General features: G+C 37.5%; 1 protein-coding gene across 1 annotated transcript in view; it reads right to left on the bottom strand.

The window, feature by feature from the left end:
* Positions 1-19,552, bottom strand: part of ENTHD1 (ENTH domain containing 1) — a 71,520-nt gene that overhangs the window by 29,420 nt on the left and 22,548 nt on the right. Inside the window, exons 3-4 of the mRNA XM_036457824.2 lie at positions 13,664-13,782; positions 3,125-3,254 (exon numbers count right to left, since the gene is read on the bottom strand). Of these exons, the coding sequence (XP_036313717.1) occupies positions 3,125-3,254; positions 13,664-13,782 (249 nt within the window). The remainder of the gene's footprint in view (positions 1-3,124; positions 3,255-13,663; positions 13,783-19,552) is intronic.

Below are 19,552 nucleotides of genomic sequence, written 5' to 3'. Positions count from 1 at the left end.
TTAAATAGATGCTATTATATGACTCTAACTTAGTAGAGGTTAGAGTCATTTCAAAACAGAAGAGAAAAATTAATCAGTCAATAATAAATGTTTTTGAGACACTGGATCCCCTCTGATGTATCTCAAAACATTCACAAATATATTCAATCCAGATAGGTTAAGGAACCAAAAAAATTAAGATGAAATATGGGTGAACATGCACTCTGAACCTGTGTGGGAAAAGCCTTCTTAAAAACACAAAAACAAATGCTCAGAAGGAAAAGAGGAATAAATATGACTATGAAACAGAAAGCCTCTATAAAAACACCAACAAAACAAAAAAATCTCTATAAAAAAAGGTTTAGAGGTAATTCATAGCCTGAAAAATGATATTTGCAACATAAATAACAGAAAGGATTAGTAAAATGGTAGAATCTTCCCTCGTGTGACATATTTTGTGACTTTTTCCCTTTTAACAGTTGCCACTGATGCTCACTTATACTCAATTTCACTTGTATTAAAATGTTGGCAGGAGAACCATGTCCCCAAAGCCTGAGCATGGAAATTTACAGCGCCTTTAATTATAACTAGAGGCCCAGCGCACAGAATTTGTGCACGGGTATGGTCCTTTAGGCCTGGCCTGTGATCAGTGCCATCTTTCCCCCGCTGCCCGCAGCCGGCCCTCCCCCCGCCCCCCGCCCTGCTGCCACCCACCCTTGGTTTCCCATTTGCCATCGGCAATCGGAGCCTGCTGGTTGGTGGGGAAGAACTGAGAGGTCGGGGCACTTCCCTTGCCACTCACCCTCCGTTCCCCATTTGCCACTGGGCGATCGGAGCCTGATGGCTGGGGGAAGGGACCGAGAGGTTGGCTGTTCCTGCCTGCTCACCGGCCCCGTCCTTGCCGTGAGTTGCCCCGTGGGTGTAGAGTGACTGGCAGGGTGGGAGCCTTAGCCTGGCACAAACCGCATCCCCTGCCACCTACCCCCGGTTCCCCATTCGCCATCAGGCAATTGGAGCCTGCTGGCAGAGAAAGGGACCAAGAGGTGGTCAGTGCGCCTCATAGTGACTGGTTGAGCAGTCATTCTGGTCATTCTGTCATTAGGGTCAATTTGCATATCACCTTTTTATCATATAGGAGGACTGCCAATACTTGGAGACAACCAAGATGTTCTTCAGTAGGCGAATGGATAAGCACCCTAGCATATCCTACTCAGCACTAAAAGGAAAAGCCTATTAAGCCGTGGAAGACAAATATCACTAAGTGAAAGAAGCCAGTCTGAAAAGGATACGTAACGTATGATGCTAACTACGTGACTTTTTGGAAAAGACAAAAGTATGGAGACAGCTCCAGTATCAGTGGTTACCAGTGGGTAGAAGGGGATGTAGAAATGAACAGTGGAGCATAGAGGATTTTTAGGGCCGTGAAACTTCTCCACATCATACTCTAATGGTGGACACGTTACAAATTTGTCATAGGATGTATCACACCAAGAGTGAAGCCTAATGTAAACCATGGGGTTTGTATGCTATTGTAGGTGGTCATAAGGTGTTCATAGGTTCTCTGACTGCTATGAATGTAGCACTGTGGTGCGGGATGCTCACAGTATGGGAAGCAGTGCTTATCACCTGGAAGGAGGGGTGTATGGAAATCTCTGTACCTTCTGCTCAATTTTGTGGTGAACCTAAAGCTGCTCTTAAAAATAAAATCTATTAAAAATGTGGGGGAAATGTATGGGGTTACTAATAAGAATACAAAATGTTTCCTTACTACTCTTTCTTAAAGCTTCTGGGTTTGGGAAAAAAAAAAAAAAAAAGCTTCTGGATTTGGAAAAAAAAAAAAGCTTCTGGGTTTGGACCAGTTTACGTAAAGTGTATTCTAAGAATACAAAGCAAGATGTCTACAAAACTATAACCACTTACAACTAATTATCCATGTGAATAATGCCATTCTTGTGCGGCAGATATGACCTACAACTTCTTGGTTTTTGCCATTAAAATATTCTCACCATTCTCATGATTGGTTTTATAAGGAAACTATAAACATTAACTTGTAACATAAATCTATAGTAATAAGCTACAGTTTTTAAAAATATATATTTTATTGATTTTTTACAGAGAGAGGAAGAGAGAGGGATAGAGAGTTAGAAACATAGATGAGAGAGAATCATTGTACAGCTGCCTCTTGCACACCCCCCACTGGGGATATGCCCTCAACTAACATACATGCTCTTGACCAGAATCAAACCTGGGACCTTTCAGTCCACAGGCCAACGCTCTATCCACTGAGCCAAACCGGTTTCGGCATAAGCTACAATTTTTATATTTTTTGGATACTGGGGATCTAGTTAAAGGAAAAGTGTGGTGCATAGTCCAAAGATGAGGGAGAGGATGAAACTTAGAACATAAGGAGCCACCTCTGTGATAAAGGGAAAGCATGCCCAGGTGAATATAAAAGCAAAGATATCTGAAGGGATGAAAAACACTAATGAAAAAGTTTCATTCTCGTATTGGCAGATCTTTCATTCGATTTTTTGAAAAAATCAAGAGGAAGAATGGACTGAAGATTGAGTGTTCACAGAGAACAGACAGGATGAAGTGGCTCAACAATGAACCAATCAGATCTTGAGGAGCAGAAGAGCCCAAGTGGAATTTAATGGTGTAATTTATTGGAGACAGCTTTTGTATAATTTTATACTGTGCCTTTTTCTCTAGTGTTAATTACTCAAGAGGTGATTAACCAATTTGTGGGATGCTATATACATCTTGCTTTTCATCTACTGCTTGCTTCTGAAAAATGGCATAATTTAAAATCTTTATCAAAGAGAAGTTAATACAAATGAAAAAAGGAACTGAAATTAATTTGTTCTGTTCTTAACCATTCATAAAAGATGTAAGGCTTGTAGTTGATAATTTATTAAACTAAACAATGAAAAATAGAGAAAAAACATTGAAATAAATGGTAAAATAAGATTACAGACTCACATGTGGGTTGAATTTGCCCATTCCAGTCTTGTCCTTCATGTTCAAAGTTAAATTAAAACTATTGTTGCTATATTTCACAAAATAAAATTTGATGAAAAAAATTCCGCCCAGTGTTTCTTATTCACGTTTCTGAGTAAACTTCCTATTTTTTCAACCAACTTACCTGCATTCCAGAGGTTACAATCTTCCGCTTGCCCTTCTGACAACCACGTAGTTGATGAGATACTAGTAACGGTTGGAGGAACTGTCGGCAAAACTGGCTTTGGATCATCCTCATAAAATAACATCAGGTCCTTTCAGAAAACAAGAGAGCACATAAAAGTTGAGGGGAAAATACCATTGTCTTAGTTTGCTACAATGAATGGGCAATTTGTGGAGATACAACCTATATGCGTTATGTGCAAAATGTGCATAAACACATTTTGATGGAAAGAATTCACGCATGAGCTATCTATAAACTTGGGTGTCCACTGAGTATCGGATGATCCAAATAAAGTATATGCAGTGGGACTGGTTAATAAATCTTCTTCTCCCATAAATGGGGATATTTGGTAGTACTTTATTATAGTACTAGAGGCCCGGTTCATGAAAATTCATGCACAGGAGGGGGGGGTCCCTCAGCACCGCCTGCCCCCTCTCACAGTCTCAGGGGCACGAGGCGACCCAGTGATCAGGGGAAGGCAATGCCCCCATCACACCTCTGCTGCTGCCACTGCCAGCAGCACAAGCCTCAGCCAGCCCTGGTTACCTGAGCCTCAGATGGCCCTGGGAGGCTGGGCAGCTACCATCTGAGGTTTGCCTGTGCCTTGTGCTAGCCCTGGGCGGCTTGGGAGGCTGAGGAGACTGGAGGACTCTGGAGACAGGTGCACAGTGCACCAGTGGGGCTGAGCTGACTAGGCACCACCATCTTGTGACTGTGGGGGCCACCATCTTTGAGGACATGGAGTCAATTATTAATAACATATTCCCTCCTTATTGGTTGTGGGCATCACCATTTTTATGAGGGTGTGACAGTCAATTACCATATTTCCTCTTTATTAGATAGAATAATGAACATATAGTAAATGCATAAACCTTAAGTATGAGCTCAAGTAACTTTTAAGTTTAGGTGTATACCTATATAGCCACATTTCTTTCACTCCAGAAAGTTCTCTGGAGTTCCTTTATACTTGATACCATCCCTCCATCACTAGTAAACAGTTTTCTATCACCATCAATGAGTTTGCCTGTTCTTGAACTTTATATAAAGATAACCTTATACTATATATTCTTGTGTATCTGACTCTCATTGTTTTAACATAATGGTCATGAGATGCATCCATATTTTGTGTGCAAGTAGTTCCCCCCTTATCTGTGGTTTTGCTTTCTGTAGTTTTAGTTATCCATAGTCAAACACTCTTCAAAAATACTAAATAAAAATTCCTGAAATAAACTATTCATAAGTTTTAAATTGTGTACCATTCTGAGTAGCATGATGAAATCTTGTGCTATCCCACTTGTCCTGCCCAGAATGCAAATAGTCCCTCTGTCCAGCATATCCATGCTGTATATGCTGCCCCCCGTTAGTCACTTAGTAGCTGTCATGGTGATCAGATAGACTGTCACGGTATCACAATGGTTGTGTTCAGTAACTCTTATAGTAGCCTAATGCTATGTCACTTCATCTCACCATGGAGGCACTGTATCACCTCACATCATCACAAGAAGGGTGAGTATAGTACTACCAGAAGCCCAGTGCACAAAATTCGTGCATGGGTAGGGTCCCTAGCAGCTTCCAGCTGTCAGCTGCCAGCCGGGGCACCTCCCTACTCTGGAATGCCTGCTACCACCCTGCCCCTTGGTTGAACTCCCGAACTCCTGGTGGACGGGACAATTTGTATATTAGGCTTTTACTATATAGGACTAGAGGCCCAGTGCATGAAATTCATGAAGGGGGTGTGTCTCCCTCAGCCGAGCCTGCACCTTCTCCAATCTGGGATCCTACCTGGATTGGGCCTAAACGGGCAGTCAGACATCTCTCTCACAATCCAAGACTACTGGCTCCCAACTGCTCACCTTCCTGCCTTCCTGATTGCCCCTAACCACTTCTGCTTGCCAGCCTGATCACACCCAACCACTCCCCTGCCAGCCTGATTGCTGCCTAACTGCTCTCCTGCCAGCCTGGTCACCCCTAACTGCCCTCCCCTGCAGGCCTGGTCCCCACCCAACTGACCTTCCTTGCAGGCCCAGTAGCTCCCAACTTCCCTCCTCTGCTTGCTGGTCACCCCTAACTGCCCTCTCTTGCAGGCCTTGACCCTCCCAACTGCTCTCCCCTGATGACCGTCTTGTGTCCACATGGGAGCAGCCATCTTTGACCACATGAAGGCAGTCATCCTGTGTGTTGAAGTGATAGTCAATTTGAATATTACTCTTTTATTAGTAGGATATTTTGGATAGACAGAAACCACATTCACATAATTTTTAGTGCAGTATATTGTTATAATTGTTCTCTTTATAATGTTATTATTAATCTGTTATTGTGCCTAATTATAAATTAAACTTTATCACAGGTATTAGAAAAAACAGTACATATGGGGTTCAATATTATCCTCAGTTTCAGGCATCCACTGGATCTTGGAGCATATCCCCCATGGGTTAAGGTGGAACAACTCCATCGGTATCTTTTTTGAAAGAAATATTCCATTGTATGAATATATCACAATTTAAAAAAATTTCTTTATTATTTAAAGTATTACATATGTCTCCTTTTTCCCCCATTAACCTCTCCCCAGCCACTCCCACCCCCAGCACATGCCCTCACCCCCCTAGTCTCTGTGTCCACTGGTTATACCTGCATATAAATCCTTTGGTGGATCTCTTACCCCCTCCCCCACCTTCCCCTACCTTCCCTCTGAGGTTTGATGGTCCACTCGATGCTTCTCTGTCTCTGGATTTATTTTTGTTCATTAGTTTATGTTGTTCATTATATTTCACAAATGAGTGAGATCATGTGATATTTATCTTTCTCTGAATAGCTTACTTTGCTTAGCATAATGCTCTCCATGTCCATCGATCCTGTTGCGAATCATAAAAGTTTTCTTTTTTACAGCAGCATAGTATTCCACTGTGTAGATATAACATGAGTTTGTGTTTAAAAAAAAAAAAAATATATATATATATATATGTGTGTGTGTGTGTGTGTGTGTGTGTATAATTGATTTTTTTACAGAGAGAAAGGGAGAGGGATAGAGAGTTAGAAACATCAATGAGAGAGAAACATCAATCAGCTGCCTCCTGCACACCTCCTACTGGGGTTATGCCCACAACCAAGGTACATGCCCTAGACCGGAGTCGAACCTGGGACCTTTCAGTCCACAGCCAATGGTCTATCCACTGAACCAAACCAATTAGAGCATGTACCACAGTTTTTTAATCCACTCATCTGTTGATGGGCATTTAGGCTGTTTCCAAATCTTAGCTATCGATATTATAAATTGTGCTGCTATGAACGTATGGGGTGCATATATCCTTTCTGATTGGTGTTTCTGATTTCTTGGGATATTCACAATTTTCAATCCATTCTCCTGCATATGGACATTTGAGTTATTTCCAAATTTCAGTTATTAAGAATAAAGCTCATTACCCCTGGATATTACTAGGTGTACCAGTTAATAATGCGAATTTTTTCAATAGATGGAGTTACACATATGTTGATATATATACGATTTGATATGCATGCTGTTTTGTTGTATTGAAAGCAAGCTTCAAAACTTCATATGTCAAATTTGCTGAAGGTGTTAACATCATAGGTATTTTTACACTTAAAAATGTCGAATTTCGTGCCAAAAAAAGAGCATTTGCGGGAAGTTTTAACTGTTGGCCATTTGTATGTCTTCTAGGGAGAAGTGTCTATTTAGGTCCTCTGCCCACTTTTAATTGGATTGTTTGTTTGGTGTTGAGTTGTATTGGTTCTTTATTTATTTTGACTATTAACCCCTTGTCAGAGCTGTTGTTTGTAAATATCTTCTCCCCTTTGGTTGGTTGCCCTTTGGTTTGTTGGCAGTTTCTTTTGCTGTGTCAAACCTTTTAGTTTGACACAGTCCAATTCATTTATTTTTGCCTTTGCTTTCCTTGCCTTATGAATTTGGGATCAAATTCATAAAAGCGTCTCTAAGAGCAATACGATGGCCACAACACAATATAATAATAGTGATATGTTATTTAAATGTATTGTTGTATTCAATTTGTATTCATAAGTTTAGTATCTATGTTTTCTTCTATATGATTTATTGTTTCAGGTATTATACTTAGGTCTTTGATCCTTTTTGAATTAATTTTTATACTTGGGGACAGACTGTAGTCTAATTTCATTCTTTTGCATGTGGTTTTCCAATTTTCCCAGCCCCATTTATTGAACAGGCTTTCTTTTCTCCATTATATGTTTTCTGTTCCTTTGTCAAAAATTATTTGCCTACATACATGTGGTTTTTATTTCTGGGTTCTCAGTTCTATTCCATTGGTCTGTGTGTCTGTTTTTCTGTCAATACCATGCTGCTTTGATTATCATTGTTCTGTAGTATAATTTAAAGTCAGGTAGTGTGAGACCTTTGGCTACATTCTTTTCCCTGAGAATTGCTTTGGCTATTCCAGGTCTTTTGTGGTTCCATACACATCTGATTTTTTTGGTTTATTTCTTTAAAAAATATCATTGAAATTTTGATGGGGATTGCATTAAATCTAAATATTGCTTTGGTAATATGGACATTTTAACTATGTTGATTCTTCCAATCCATGAACGTGGAATATCTTCCAATTTCACTGTATCTTTTACAATCTCTTTTTTGTAGTTTTCAGTACATAGGCCCTTCACATCCTTTGTTAAAAGTTGATACCTATGTATTTTATTCTGTTTGCAATTGCAAAAGAATTTTTTCATTTATTTTTCTAATATTTCATTGTTAGTATATAGAAATGCAGTGGATTTTTGAACACTAATTTTGTATCCTGCAACTTTACTGTATTTGTTTATTATTCCTAAAAGTTTTTGGGGGAGTCTTTAGGATTTTCTATAGAAAAAAATCATGTCATCTGCAAAAAGTAACACTTTTACTTTTTCATTCCCAATTTGGATGGCTTTTGTTTCTTTCTCTTACCTAATTGCTCTGGCTAGGATATCCAGTACTATGTTGACTGAGAATAGTAAGGGTGGATATCCTTGGCTTGTTCCTGATTTTAGAAGAAAAGCTTTCAATTTTTTGAATATATTATGTTGAGGTACTTTCCTTCTATACCTATTTTATTGAATATTTGAATCACAAATGGATGTTGTAACTTACCAAATGCTTTTTCTGCATATTGATAAGCCCATATGATTTTTATCCTTTGTTTTGTTAATGTAGTGTATTACATTTATTGATTTGCATATATTGAACCATCCTTGTGCTCCTGGAATGAACCCCGCCTTAATCATGATTTATTATTTTTTAATGTATTATTGTATTCAATTTGCTAGTATTTTGTGTTTCTGTCTGTTGTTTTTATTTGGTGTATTCCACAACTTATTCCTCTGCTTCCTCTTTTTTAAAGTTATGTGTCTCAATTTTGTGGGGTGTGTGTATGTGTATGTGTGGTTACCATTAGGTTTATGAAAAAGAAAGTTTCATATATACAGTAGTCCTTTTTCTTTTTAATCTAACCTCCTTTGCAAATTCAGACTTTACCCTCACCCCTTTCATGTTTTTATTGTCACAAATTATCCCTGTTTATGCTGCTAAGTGTGTTGATGATCTTATTTGTACAGCAAAAGTTTTAAATTGTGATGTCTTACATCATGTTTTTTTCTTTTAGGGATTATGTTTTTGGCCAGCCCTACATCCAAAAGGGTTTTCTCCAATATATTTTTTTAAGTATTATACTTTTACATTTAAGTCTGTGATCCATTTGGAGTGAATTTTTGTTTAATTTCAAATTCATAGTTTTGCCCAAAAAATGTCCAACTGCTTGAATATAATTTATTGAAAATATTATCTTTAAATTTCTTTTGTCAAAAATCAGTTGGCCATATTTGTGTGGGTCTATTTCTTAGTTCTCTACAATGTTTCATTGACTTGAGTCTAGCCCTCCACCAACATAAAAAATCCCTATATGATTACCAACAGGGATTGGTTAAATAAATTAATTTATATATCAAGAATACAGCAAAGTTAATATGCACTGATATAAAAATATGTCCACAACATGTAGGTTAGTGATAAAAGCATATTTTAAAACAATATGCATTGAACAATTGCATTTATTACTACAGAAAGTTGTGCAAGATATATTGCTCAGTTCAAAGCATGTTACAGAGCACTATACAATGAATAAATATATTCAAGTAAAAGAAATGTAAGGACACAGAAAATTTTTTCCCAAAATTCATAGAAAAAACCCCTGCTAGTATAGTTGTCTCTTAGAAAAGGAACAGAAGGAATAGAGAGAAATAAGAAGAAACTGTTTTTTACTTTTTACCCTTCAATTTTGTTTAATTTTTCAATAAGTATTGTCTAATTTAAAAAGAATAAAAGCACAAACATAAAAATAAAACAGGATTCAACCATAAAGCAATGATGCAGTAAGTAAAGGGGTAATAAATTAACATAACTAAAATAAGCATAATTTTCATTTTTCTAACAGCTTTGATGAGTTCAAATTTTTACAAATATAATAAGTGACATGCTAATAAACCCAAAGATAAAAACTATTTATTCTTAATTTAGCAAAATAATAAATGAAGGCAGTAGGAAATAAATATTTATCTTCTATCACTAGCAATTTAGTAACTCACAAGGAGACTGAAAGCTTTGGTCACCTTTAATTTTGTGTGAGTCAATTCATAGCATCCCTATCTGTTGCTATGGGAACAACTGTGACTGAAAAAGTCATAGCCTCATTGTTGAATCTCCTCCAACAGGAAAAGAGGAAGGTTTTTTGAGGTGATGAAAAGCTACAAATGGCCTTATTAATTAGCAGACTTAATAAGAAAAATTCTGGACAGTATGCAAAGAGAAAGCACACTGTCTCACTGTCACACACGTAAAGGCTTTCCTTTACACAGGTAAGCACTGCTCTGCCTTTGAAAGCCATGTTCTATTATTGTTGTTAGATAATTCTTTCATTTATAGAAAGAAAATAGTTAAAGAGGTTTCTATTTAAAGTTTTTAAAAGGTATTTTTAAGCACTCCTCATTGTGCCTAAGCAACCAACAATATCATTTCTTCCTCATTCTCTACTAAGAACATGAGGGTTTTAATGTAGACGCAGTACATTTGGCAACAACAATGGGGTTTACTGTTTAGCACGATAGCTCTTGTCTTCTGCTTCAAGAGCAGGTTTCCGAAGAGGGCAATATAGGGTGGCATCAAATGTTCCTGACAGACATTAGGAGTTGCTTGTCAGTAGTAATGTTTTGAAAAAGGGAAATACAGCTCCAGCTTTAAACTTCCTTTGAGGAAAAGAAACCGTATTTTTACTCATTGATATAACATGTGGAATGATGTAAATCAATTACTGTACCTCCCTCTAAAGTAAGAAAAACAAATAATAATGAGAAGTTAATGACCGATACAAAAAAAGGCTACGTAGCACTTTAGATCTCTGTTTGGCTCCGATGCATGTAAGATTATTCCAGTCGATTTTCTCCCTTAAAAGCCAGCAGCAACAGATAAATTGATCTCGAATTTAAAAATCATTTTGATTTAATGTCATATCTTTTAAGATAATCTAGACATTTTCAATCTATGGGCTATTATGCAATTAAGGAATAGTGAAATTTTAATGTTATGTACTTCTCAGAGCTGCCATAAATCCAGTGCCTAATTGGGTTGGGGAAAGGAGTTGGAAACAGAAGGTCAAGAAATAATTCCAATCTCCCTGGCAGGAGCTGTGGCAGCGAATACTAAACAAAGCACTCAGAGCAGGAGACCAAACAAGCCTCTTTCACAGGAAAGGAAGAGAAGGACGGTACTATTGAAAGTCTACCATTCATTGATTTCATTTAAAAAAATGTGGCAACTAACGATTCAGTAGTGAATAAAACTTAAAAAGGTCTTTAGTCTCAAGAAGCTTTCCTTCTGGTAGGAGAAACACATACCAAACAGAAAAACGAGTGAGTGAATACGATAATTTCATATAGTCTTGAGTGGAACAGATTTCCAATCCAGATGGTTCTATACGTTTGGTTCATGCTTTGGGGATACCTTCCTCCCCCAAACACACAGCAATGAAAGGGAAAATGCAAATGTGAAAATTAAGGACACAGTGATGGTCAAACACAAGATGAACATCTTCATGGATGAGAGCTTCACAGAAACACATAAATGCTAAGGAGGTGGAAGCTGTGGACCTTTAGGGCTTTGGATCCAGAAAAGGGCAGAGAAAAGCAGGAGCTCCACTCTGAGGGGAGAAGTACAGATTTAAAGTGTCCATGTAAGACAGGAGTGCTGAGTATGGGCTCACTGCTGGAAATTATGCCCGGGCACTGGGATCTCCCACTCAATGAAGAAGCTGAAATAACCAGGCATTAATCACCACCTGGATAGACAGCCTCTTACAGTATTATACTCAGGTAGGTGAGAGCACACAAACTGAGCTTCACCAACAACTGATCCTCACCACCCACTGGTCAGAACCAGATCTGGAACATCTCTGATATGAGCACAAGGAAGGAGCCCCAAGCTGCCAGTGGAAGTCCTGAGAGTGGATCTGTGACCCTAAGTGTCAGAAGGAAGCAAATGAAAAACTGTCAGGCAGGAAAGGACTGTAAGAACTCTCAGAAAGAAGAAAGATTAAACACTTGAGCCACTGGCTCTGGCCGGTGTGGCTCTGTTGGTTGGAGCATTGTCCTGTACAACAAAAGGTGGCGAGTTTGATTCCTGGTCAGGGCACATATCCTATTTTCAGGTTTGATCCCTGGTTGGGGCGCATAGTGGTGCAAGGGGGCCAATCTATGTTTCTCTCCCCCCCTTCCTCTTTCTTTAAAAATCTATAAAAAGCATATCATTGAGTGAGGATTGAAAAAAACACACATAAATTAAATAGAAATATTAAATATAAAATGTAAAAATAAAATACTGAAATAGAGAACACAGATGGGATAAATAGTAGAATGGATATAGCTGAGAACAAATTAATAAACTGAAGGTCAGACTGAGGAACTTTAGAAGAAAAAAAGAAAACAGCCCCTCTGGAAAACAGTTTGACAGTTTCTTACAAAACCAGCAATCAGACCCTTGGATATTTATCCCAGAGATTTGAAAACTTTACATACAAAAACTATCCATAAATGTTCACTGCAGCTTTATTCATCAATAGCGTCTAACTGGAAGCACCCAAATGCCTCTCATTGGATGAACAATTGAATAAACTCTGATATATCTATAAAATGGGGTGCTTTCAAAAATAAACAATAAAAAGGAATGAATTATTGAAACATGCGACAACCTGAATGGATCTCAAGAGCATTATGATGAGTGAAAAAAAATCTATCTCAAAAGGTTACATTTACATAGCATTCTAGAAATAACAAAACTATAGATGGAGAAAAGATCAGTGCTTGCCAGGGGGAGGTTGTGGGGGGGCGAGATTGTAGCATAAGGGCATGAGGAACTTCTTTTGTGGGGATAGAACAGTCTGTATCTTCATTTTGGTGCTGGTTATACAAATCTATACTTAGAATAAAATTACATAAAATGCACACACATACACACCCAAATGGGGGTTAAAAAACTGAACACTGAATTGAAAATTGTAGTCCACTTAGCTGTAACACGCCAATGTTCGTTTCCTAGTTTTGAGATTGTGCTTCAGCTATGGAAGATGTCGATACTAGAGTAGGTGGGGGAAGGATACATGGAACTCCATACTATTTCTGCAACTTTCTATAATATAATCATTTTATAACAAAATGTTTTTTAAGACTGAGTAGAGAATGATAAACTGTTCAAAGAATTAAATACTGTTTTTCCACAGAGATTCAAATAACATAAGATCCTATCTCACACGACACAGTAAAATTCTAGAGGGCATAAGGATTTCAACATTTAGAAAAAAAAGTACAAGATCTTTATTATAGTAGGATAAAAAAGATTTTTAGATGCACAAGCTATAAAGGGAAGCTGATCAGTTAAACTTATTCTTATTCAAAACTCTGTGTAACAAAAACAAAGTTTAAAGACAAGCAGCTTCTCTTAGAACACATGCTGAAAAAGGCAAGAAAACCCCCTCCCCCTGGAGCCTGCAGAAAGGAACACAACTCTGCAGCACCTTGACTTTATTTTTATTTTATTTTATTTTATTTTATTTTATTTTTTATAAGGTAATCTTTTTTTTAATAATATATTTTTTATTGATTTTTTACAGAGAGGCAGTGAGAGGGATAGAGTTAGAAACATCAATGAGAGAGAATCATCGATCAGCTGCCTCTTGCACACCCCCTACTGAGGATGTACCCGCAACCAAGGTACATGCCCTTGACCAGAATCGAACCTGGGACCTTTCAGTCCGCAGGCTGACTCTCTATCCACTGAGCCACACCGGTTTCGGCCGGACAACTTGACTTTAGCTCAGAGAGCATGCTAGCCTTCCAGGCTGCACAACTGTAAGAGAATGCGTTTGTGTTGACTGAAGGCACTAAGCTTGAGGCAGTTTTTTAGAGCAGCAACAGGAAACTACCACAGCAACTTACCTCTGAGGATTTCCACGCATTGAACTTGAGTGGTAGTGTCTCCTGGGACAACACAGCATCCCCAGGCAGCTGGCTGTCCTGCCACTGCTCTTGTTTCCATCCAGCCTTGGACGTATTCTCTGTCAATGACATCAAGGGATTTTACTTTGGCAGAAAATTGTAATTTTTTTTGCATTACCTCGTGATTTTTAAAGCAATCACTTCTGAAGATCCATTTTGCCTACAAAATATATATATGATCTACCAATGGTTACTTAGGAATAGTAATCACTTTAATATAGCCCTTTATAATAATGAATTGAGACAGATTTCAAAAATACAACTTCGATTCTAGCCCTTCCCTCATCAACAATTTTTATTTTATAGATTATGTGAAACATCTTTTTAATATAAAGTATAATATTATATAGAGTTTGAAAATGTGAAAATTATTCAAATGAAATTTTAGCAAAATAGGAATAATTATAATTATTCTAAGTAATACTTTTTAAAACATATTTTTATTGATTTCATAGAGGAAGGGGGAGGGAGGGAGAGATAGAAACATCAATGATGAGAGAGAATCATTGATTGGCTGCCTCCTGCATGCCCCACACTAGGGTTTGAGCCCAAACCTGAACAGGGGCAAATACCCTGATTAGGAATCAAACTGCAACCTCCTGGTTCATAGGCCAATGCTCAACCACTGAGCCACACAAGCCAGGTTCTAAGTAATATTTAAAAGAAGTTTATTACTGCTGTGTGAACTTCATATGTTCTAAGCAAAACTATAAAAAATGTATAGATTATTTGATAAGAACTTTTAAACAAAGAATTTTAAAATTTAAACATAAAAAAATATGCCAATGAAAATAAAGATATTTCTGCTTATATATTTGTACTAAACTGAACATATTTGCAGTCTTACTATCACTTCCTCCCTATGTTAACTAATATGTAAATCAAGTATTAGTACCAACTCTCTATCAGCATACTACTGGGTACATTAAAAAGTACAAGAAAGCTATTTTCAAACTGGTGTACGCACATCACTGTGGATACTTGAATACTTCCCAAGGTCCAGGTGGGCCTACACCATTCTATGGGCATGAATACCCAGGTGCACAACTTCTGTGTATATTCTTTCCAAACACTGATCATTCTGAGAATGCAACTGTGTGGAAGCATCAGGCTAGTTCTCTCCCCTTTCCCTTTCACAATCATTTTATGCCACTTAATAAAGACAGACATAATCTTAGCCTAATCTTATTATGGTACATCTTCCCTTAAGTGCAAACGTAAGAACCTTTAAGGCACCAAACAGCAGCAAAAAAGATGGAGATGGGGTCACCTCCTTTAATCAAGGCATGAAAAATCCAAAGTAGAGCCTCAGAGTCTTTCCTGTCAAAGTATAGCACAGGCAACAGGGAATTTTGGTCCATTCTGGGATGTTTGGGAATCAGATATGTTACAGTATGGAGAAGCAGGACAGCTGACAAATTTCATTTAATATGGTTGTGATTTACACCTCTCAGCTATTGTCAAAGAGTGAATCATTCCTGAGAAAGAGTCCCATGGGAAGAAAGCAGAAAGCCTGGGAGGCAGGGGCCCTCATTTCATCAACACATCAACCTGGCCCTTATTTCATCAATGCATCAATAAGGCTTCATGCCTTGGCTTTCTACCTTAGGAAGAGTGCCCAGGAGCGTGAATACCACCAGAGTGATGTGTGTTTGCATGTTTATTTGAATAAAAAAGTAGTATATTTTATTTTAAAATATATGATTTGGTTGGTTGTTTTGACAGTAAAGTCTGGTTTTGCCAATTATGGTAAGTAATTTCCAAAAATTGAATGAACCAAACCCATACTTCTGAATAGTTGGTTAAAATATATTTAAAGCATATGACACATAAAATCATTTTCTCAAAAAATTCTTATATTGACAGATATATTGATAGAGTGTTTCCCTACTTCCCATGCATTCTGAGTATATTGTGTTCAGTGTAACACGTACAATTAATAGTCATTTGATAAATGTTAGTAAAGATTTTTTTTATTCTTAGAAACTGAAAAAGTAAATTATTCCTACTGACTGTTTAAACTGTTTAGTCTTTTTCTAAGTAGGATATTTCTAATCTTTTGCTTTCAACAACATGAAGAAAGACCTATTCAAGTTAAGAGTTGACAAGAGATGAAAAACGTTTTCATAATAAACCAATATATAATTTTTGGCATATTATTTGGAAGGTATTCATAAAATGACATTACATAGTAAAATACCTCCTATTCCTAAGAACAATTTTGTGTGAACAAGTCTTCTCAGCATTTACATATATAGAAATGTAAAACAGAAATGGAATTCATGCTATTAAATCTAGCAATAGGTAATGTTCATACATAAATGAAAAGTTCCATATATCTCACAAAAACATGAATTTCCAATAAAATTGTATCCTTTATGTGTTTTTTAATTTTAAATGTTTTTATTGATTTTAGAGGGGGAGAGAGAAATATCGATAGGCTGCCCCCTACTGGAGATCAAACCCACAAACCAGGCAGGTGCCCTGACCAGGATTTGAACTGGCAACCTCTCTGTGCATGGGACAACACTCAACCAACGGAGCCACACTGGCCATGGTAAGTATTTATAATACATTTATGTGGTTTTGATTTTGCCTGATTATGTACTAAAAATAATTGGAATGATAAAGCAATCTAGAAATATTTCACCAGTTAAAGCCCCTTATCAGAAAAAATTTAAAAATAATTTCAATTTATACCCATATTTGATTACTATATAAAAAGTAGTAGTCCTGCACACGAATCCATGCACCAGTAGCTCTCTGCAGGGCCTGGCCGCTCCACACCCCTGCTCAGAGGCCCATCTGCAGCCAGGTGTGGAATGCTTGCCTCGTTGCCGCGGTGATGAAGCAAGCATTCAGCCAGGCTGCTCATGCTGCCTGCTCACAGCGGCCGCTCCCAACCTCCAAGACTAGGGGGCTCTGGCAAGGCTCAGAGGACTGGACACCACCATCTTGTGGCTATAGGTGCTGCCATCTTTATGATGGAGTGATGGTTAATTTGCATATTGTCCTTTTATTAGCTAGGATTAAGTACTAGAAGCCCAATGCATGAAGATCCGTGCTAGAATGGGCTGTCCTGTCCCTGGCCGCCAGCACTGCCTTTCCACTCCGGCCCAGCCCCTTTCCACTCAGGCCCTGGAGCCACCTCTTTCCACTCCAGCCTTGCCTTCCCACCTACCCAGAGGCCCTGAGAGACCGGAGGTGGGGCAGAACACCTGTGTCATCGCCATGGAGACAACACAAGCATTCCACCCCAGTCACTTGGTGCCTGCATATGCAAATTAACAGCCATCTTTGCTGGGTTGATTTGTATATCACTCCTGATTGGCTGGTGGCATAGCAGAAGTAGGTCAATTTACATGTTTGTCTATTATTAGGTAAGATTTTATGCTTGATTTTCCTTTCAAGGATAAAAATACTTTCTATTTAGGATAAAATTCTGGGAAGGATATGGAAGAATAAAAATATGACTTCAAGTAGAAAAGGGAATAATGTAAAATTTCCAACAGTTAAAGAGGACTTTATGTATTTTTTTCAAATGAATGACTATAAGTATCACAATAGCATTTAGATTTCTTTAGTTACATTTAAAAGTCTCATGTGATAGTTTTTGTTTTGTTTCCTTTTATCTTCAATATTTTTAATGACATCCTTTCTGCTTATTTATACTTATGATAATATTTAACACTTCAACTTAAAACTGTGTAAAGAGGCATGTAATTTTTCAAAATAATTTTAGGGATTATGCAAGAAAAAATAGCTTGAAAAGCAATGATATAAAACAATGGATTGTCCTTGCCTTCAAAAAGTTGAAGCCTGACTAGAAAGATAAGTTTAACGTACAGACTTATGGAAACAATTAAAGGAGAATAATTATATGCCAAACTTCTTTAAATTAACTAACTTTAGAACTAGACATGCTGAGGAGGAAAAAAACCCCAAAATATATAACAGAGTAATAAGAAAGGGCCTTAAATAGGAAGTAAAATTTGAGTAAGTTTTAAAGGATGGCTAGGTTTCTGATAAATGTGGACAGGGAAATTATTCCAAGCAGTGGGCTCACATGAGCAAAAGAAGCAAGTATGGTGTATTCCAAGCACATCAAACTTGTGGCCCGCCAGCCACGAGTTTGACATGCTTGGTGTATATCAAAGATACTAAAGAAAGAAATAAAGCCGAAGCCGGTTTGGCTCAGTGGTAGAGCATCGGTCTGCGGACTGAAGAGTCCTGAGTTCGATTCCGGTCAAGGGCATGTACCTTGGTTGCGGACACATCCCGGGTGGGGTGTGTGCAAGAGGCAGCTGGTCGATGTTTCTGTCTCATCGACGTTTCTAGCTCTCTATCTCTCTCCCTTTCTCTCAGTACAAAATCAATAAAATGTATATTTTTTTTAAAAAAATAAAGAAATAAGAACTTTCCATTTGCATTTCTAGCTTTGCATTTTCTTATAAATTCACATGAAAATGAATAATTAAAATGAGTTTATTTTGGGATTGGAGATTTTGTGATTGGAGTTTATTTTGGGATTGGAGATTTTAGAATTAGTGCTGGCAAATAATAGGTTTGAGGCTTAGATCATCTATGTATTTTCATGTGATTTAATCAGAAACTATATCATCACTCTTAGAGGATTCAGCAACAAAATCATCCTTGAAATGATAATGACCTAGATTTCAGACATCATAGTAGATTTAAAAATTTTTAGGAAGTCAATGTTAAAGTGTGAGGACACTGAAGAATAGTTAAGAATTGTGAAAGAACAAATATCTTGCATATTAGGAGATACATTTTAGCCTAGAGTAGCTAAAATGTTACATACATATATTAACTAATCTTACAGGGGCAAGAAGGAAGACAGTTATAAAAGAGTGAGTCTATGGAAACTCATTTAGAAATTTTTTAGAATCAAACAGCATAACACTGAAAGCGAGGTGTGTTTAATGAAATAAGATCATTTCTGGATTTCACAAGCAAATGGGAAGGGATAACACACATTTAGTTCCTTGTAAAATAAAGTCCCTTTGGTATCATAAGCTATTTATCAACTGACATTGTGAACTCACATGCCAAGGAGGACCAGTAGATGAATGAGAAACCTCAAAGCAAAAAGTGAAGATGCTACAGGAAATGATGCTAGTGAGTCATCGAAGATGTGTGCTTAGATACCAAGGCCGTAGGTACTTTGTAGAAACTATCTAGAGAGAAGCTGTAGATCTCGTTGAGCCTATACCATCAGATAATACCACAAAGCAGAATTGGTAGGCCCTGTGATGCTTCTTAGATGAGATATCAAACTGACAGTCAAGCTATCAGACATTAACCATGCAACAGCACATCTTGGTAATGAAATGTTCCATAAATTGAACAAATTCCCAAATTGTTCCATTTATTCTTTAGCATATAATAAATATTGTTGCTATGTACTGACAGAGTCCTTTCAGGTATAATTTAAGTAAATTAGTCATTTATTATACTTAACAAAATTAATTTTTAAGAATAAAAACATTTTTAATTTTAAATAACAAACAAATCCATCATAGAGAACAGTCAGGGAGGACATATATGCACAGCCCACGGACAAAGACAATAGTGTAGTGAGAGCCAGGGGTTCGGGGGAGGGGCAGGGACAGGGTGGAGGTGGGCAAAGAGGGGGTGGGGGGAACAGGAGACATCTGTAATAGTGTCAACAATAAAAAAAAAAAGAAAGAAAATAGTCAGTGGGCTAATGAAGAACTGATAAGATATAAAAGTCTCATAGTGATTAAATTCATATTTAACCTTTATAGAATGAGTTTGGAACCTTAACAATTTTGCTGTCTTATGCTT

This window comes from Pipistrellus kuhlii, unplaced genomic scaffold, assembly GCF_014108245.1.
Source record: "Pipistrellus kuhlii isolate mPipKuh1 unplaced genomic scaffold, mPipKuh1.p scaffold_m20_p_3, whole genome shotgun sequence".
Lineage (NCBI taxonomy): Eukaryota > Metazoa > Chordata > Mammalia > Chiroptera > Vespertilionidae > Pipistrellus > Pipistrellus kuhlii.
The sequence above is the reverse complement of the archived record's forward strand: the minus strand, read 5'-3'. Positions and strand labels throughout refer to the sequence as shown.